Source organism: Corvus brachyrhynchos, unplaced genomic scaffold (assembly GCF_000691975.1).
Source record: "Corvus brachyrhynchos isolate BGI_N302 unplaced genomic scaffold, ASM69197v1 scaffold787, whole genome shotgun sequence".
NCBI lineage: Eukaryota > Metazoa > Chordata > Aves > Passeriformes > Corvidae > Corvus > Corvus brachyrhynchos.
Window position 1 is genome coordinate 25,017 of NW_008239142.1, and position 4,877 is coordinate 29,893.

The 4,877-nt window shown below is 50.2% G+C and overlaps 1 protein-coding gene across 1 annotated transcript; it reads left to right on the forward strand.

Moving 5' to 3' along the window:
* Positions 1-2,045: 2,045 nt before the first annotated feature.
* On the forward strand, positions 2,046-4,294 carry LOC108448120 (keratin-associated protein 16-1-like). The gene is made up of 2 exons (XM_017740076.1): positions 2,046-2,658; positions 3,419-4,294. The coding sequence occupies exon 2, from the start codon at positions 3,433-3,435 to the stop codon at positions 3,892-3,894; it is 462 nt and encodes a 153-aa protein (XP_017595565.1). The 5' UTR covers positions 2,046-2,658; positions 3,419-3,432; the 3' UTR covers positions 3,895-4,294.
* The last annotated feature ends 583 nt before the right edge of the window (positions 4,295-4,877 follow it).

The following is a 4,877-nucleotide window of genomic DNA, read 5'->3' on the forward strand; positions in this document are numbered from 1 at the left end:
GTTCCATTTGGTTTAAAAACAAAAGTCTTTTCCTACTTCTGCTCTCTTTTATTAAACCTCACCTCAAAGCCTTCTCCCTTGGGTTGGAAGGGATTTCCAAGACCATCCCATTCCACCTTCCTCTATCCCAGGTTGCTCCAAGCCCCATCCATCCTGGCCTTGGACACTTCCAGGGGTGGGACAGCCACAACTGATAATGGAAGATAACCATGGGAATTGCAACATCCGCCTTCACCTCAGCTTAGATTGGCCAGCAACTTATCCCCAAAGTCAAAAACATTGGAATTAATACCCGGGTACTGGGTTTAGCCAGCTGAAGATAAGATTAAATGTTAAATCTTATTTCAGGGATTTATTAATAATTAAAAATTAAGATCTTTACTCCAGCATGGGAGGAATCAGCAGTGCTGGGGTTTGTTCCCTCTGCTCGGGGTTCCTGTCACTGCAGGGTGGATTTCTGTGAACATGAACAGTAACCCTGACAAGCGCCATGTCAAGGCTTTCTGGAAGTGCTTCCAAACACATCATAAAAGCTCATTAGTGCCCTGACGTTGTCATTGTATCGTTGTTAACAGGAGTCTTAACAGCTCAGACACAACCAGGAAATAAAAGTGATGAATCAACAGGTGTAACATGGCCAAAACTCAGCACCTGAGTGAGGAACACAACAGAGCAGTGTCAGCTCAATTTACCAGCTCAAACAGGCTGAAGGAACAAATTCCAGCTCCTCTGAAGGTAAAGATGAAAAGCACAAAAATCACTGGCTTTGGAAAGATAAAACAGAAAGGATCAAGCAAGAGTTGAGCCCAGGAGGAGGGAGATCCCTGAGGACACCAGTGGGGGTGAAGTGCTCAAAAAAGCGGGGACCAGGGATGGATCCATCACGGACACCAATGAAACACCAAACACAGAACCCCAGGATCCCTGAGGTTGGAAAAGAGCTCCAAGGTCATCGAGTCCAAGCTGTGCCCAATCCCCACCTGGTCACCCAGACCAACGTCCAGTCCTTCCTCCAGGGATCCCTCCAGGGATGGCCTCCCTGGGCAGCCCCTCCCAAGGCCTGGCCGCCCTTTCCAGGAGGGATTTTCCCAAATATCCACCCTGAGCCTCCCCTGGCACAGCTCGAGGCCGTTCCCTCTTGGTCAGTGGGAGCTCCTGTCAGGAGTTTGGAGAGGGAATTCCGCCTCCCACATGCCCATGGAATGAGATGTTCTTTAAGGTCCTTCCCACCCATTCCCTGATTCCCTGATAACTCTACTCCCCTTTCCAATACATAAATACGTAATATATTTAATAGATGCATAAAATCAGAGCTAAACCACCACATCCACAGGGGCTTTTTTTAAAGGGATGCTCAGAGCTGGAAGGAAGGAAAAAAACCTTTATCAGGGCCTGTTCTCACCCCAAAACTCAGCTTTGTTCTACTGGTAAATGAAGACATTTTAGTGATAAATGGAGACATTTTAGTGATAAATAAGGACATTACTGATTAATGAAGACACTCCTGGGGTGCTGAGCTGGCTCACCCTGGTGTTTACCCGCTCATAAAGCAGGAGCAGCACTGACAGGACGTTAAACAACACCTTCATAACAGGACCTCGTAAACCCCTCACAAATGCTCATTAATGTCTGACACGAGCCAAGCTGTCCTGGCTCAGCCCCATTACGAACAACGCCAGCACAGAGTCAATTTCAGGGCCGCGTCTCAGCACATCAAAGGCTGCTAATTACCCTAATGACGTCACACTGCGGCAGCAGGATCCCTTCGGAGGGCCCAGCACAAGGCACAGGGACAGAGCCGAGCTCTGGGTGCAAAGCAGAGCTGTTGGGCTGATCCCAGAGCTGTTGGGATCATCGCAGGGTGGGACAATGGGGTCATGAGGAAAGAATTCCCTGTTCTGTTATTGCTGGGGTGAAACGTTTTGCAAGGGCAGGTGGTGACAGGATGATGAGGAACGGGTTCGGATTGACAGAGAGGAGGCTCAGATGGGATATTGGGAAGGAATTCCTCGCTGTGAGGGTGGGGAGGCCCTGGCACAGGTTATTCCATGGATTCTGCATCCTTGCAAGTGTCCAAGGCCAGGCTGGATGGGGCTTGGAGCAAAGTCAGGGAATGACTCTTAGGAAGTTTGAGGGGCACAGGATCAGCCACATGAGGAGCAGCTCAGTGCCAGCCTTGGGTGCATCTCTCCCAGTCCTGCTTTCCAAAGCTTCATTCCTCAGTGTCCCAGCTGCCTTTATGCAGGAAAAATGGAGTGAGAACCATCAATTCCCGCTCCCCCACTGCTGCTTCCCGTCACTCCGACAAAAGGAGCTTTAGGAGGACAGAGATGGATTTCTTTAGGTACCTAACGAGGTCAATGGGATAAAAGGCGGCTTTTCCTTCTCCCCATAAAGCTTTAAAATGGAAAGAACCCGCAGGGTGTGAGGTGTTTTTCATGGGATTTGGGGACAGCAACGCATTAACAAGCCCAAGTGAGTAAAATAATTACAGCCAGTGAAAAAGTTGCACGTGAACAAATTCCCTGCTGTGGTTTATTAGGATTTGATACTCAGTGGCTCAGGTTTTCCATGAAGTCTGAAGGACTATAAAAACTCCATATAAAAACCCCCATTTCCAAGCTTTCCATCCAGTCCTTACTCTCCACCGTGAGCTCGGTAAGTTGTTTCCCTGTTTCTATTCCTAAGAAAATACCATTTTATTGGGACTTGGAACTGGAATCTGGATCCTGCAGGAATAGCCTGACACTGGGAATTAAGAGGGTTGTTCTTCTAAAGGTTCTTTCTTGGGTTTGTTGCTGTTTTTCTTAAAGGCAGAGACAGATAAAGGAGTTTAAAGTTGAGCCTGAGATTTACAGAGCCTCGCCCAAGTTGGGATGTGATGTTTCTCCATCTTCTTCTTTGGTCCATATCTTTTATTTGCTTTGTTAAAATTGAGTTCTACACCTCTCCTTTACTGCAGGCCACTTATTTTGCTGGTTCAGGTGATAATTATCCAGGTTTGGATCAGTCTTTGCCAGGCTGGGAATGTTGGGAACGTTCAGCCTGTGGAGACCTCAGATCCCCTCCCAGGATCTGCAGGAGCTGCGGGGAAGCTGGAGAGGGACTTTTCCTCAGGAACTGCAGGAACAGGACCCAGGGAATGGGGTCAGAGTGACAGAGGGGAAATTACAGTTGGACATTGGGCAGGAATTGTTCCCTGTGAGGGTGGGGAGGCTCTGGCCCAGGTTATTCCATGGATTCCCCATCCCTGGAAGCATCCAAGGCCAGGTTGGATGGTGCTTGGAGCAGCCTGGGACAGTGGGAGGTGTCCCTGCCGTGGCAGTTGGATGGAGAGCTGAGGGCTGAGAGCCAGAGCTCAAATTCCTGTGCCAGAGCCCAGCAGGGAATTCCTTCACCTCCCTCCCATGTTTTCCAGGATCCTCCAGAGCCATGTCCTACTACGGGTACCAGTACAAGCAGCAGTGCTACATTCCCGGCGGGATGAAGTGCTCCGCGCCCACCTTCACCCAGCAGTGCCACAGCCCCGGCGTGGTGACCTGCGGGTCCTGCTCTCCCTGTGCCCCCACGGGGACCAAGGTCTGCACCATGAGGAAAACCCTGGCAAGCCCGCGGTGCCTCGGGCCCTGCCGGCCAGGCTGCGTGGAGACCCACGTGGTGGAAGGCCACCACTCGTCCTCCTCGTCCTGCAGCAGCTCCCGGTGTCTGGACCCCTGCTCCGTGCCCTTCCCGCAGCCCCTGGTGCAGGGCAGGGAGCTGTGTGTGCCCCGCTGCGGGCAGGCCGTGGTCAGGAGGTGTCCCCAGGTGTGTGCCCCGGCCCCCGTGTGCCAGGACAGCTCCTGCCCCTACTCCTACCAGTGGTCCAACAGTTACCAGTACAACTGTGGGCAGTAAAACCTCACCGGGGTGCCCGGGGGACAACCAGGGTGTGAAGAGCTCGAGAACATCCAGCACTGAGGGGCAACTCCCACAAACATGACGCTTTTCCTGCTGGAAATCACTCCTGGGCACCTTTGGGAACCTTTTGGCACCTTTGGGAACCTTCTGGCACCTTTAGGAGCCAGCCCTTATTCAATCCTCTCCATGTATTCTCTGTATTAGATTTCGGGGTCTCGTAGCTTCTTATCTCCTTCTCTTATCTCCCCGTGGCACAAGGAGATTTCCATGGCTGTGTGAAGGAGATGTGAGTCCGGCCACTCACATGGATGACACCACATCCAGGTGGCCTCAGTGCCACCAAAGGGCTCCCCACGCCAATGCCGCTAAAAAATAAACATTTATTTTCTGCTTCCAACTTTGTTCCAGAGGGAAATTTGTAAAGAAATCTGGGGGTTCTTGACCAGGGAGGTGGTGGAGTCACATTCCTGGAGGTGTCCAAGGACTCAGTGCCAGGTGGGGATAAGGCACAGGTCGGAGATGATGGTCTGGGAGGGCTTTTCCAACCTCAGGGATTCAGGGATTTTAATTGTATACGAAACTAACAGAAATAAGACCAAAAAAAAAATGGAAAATGATGAAAAACAGAACTTGGCTTTCAAGTCAAAGGGGGTCTCTTGTGTCAAGCAATTCACTCTCAAAGCATTTAGTCCTTAAATAGAATAATAAAACCTCCTTAAATATAATGAATATATTAAATATCCACCTGTGGCGTAGCAGCTGGAAGTCAGAGAGTTTGCTCCGTAGTTTGCATTATTTTATTCTCTCTGGCACATCCCCAACACGCACAATAAAACCTCTACTCCATCAAACTACTTCCTTTCTAATTTGGTTTTTTTCCTCCATCCCTTTTCACTCGACTCAGAGCTGAAAATCCCCGTTCTACATCAATCATGGAAAGACAAACTCCACGCCCACCGAGGCTGATAAAAATCACCCCG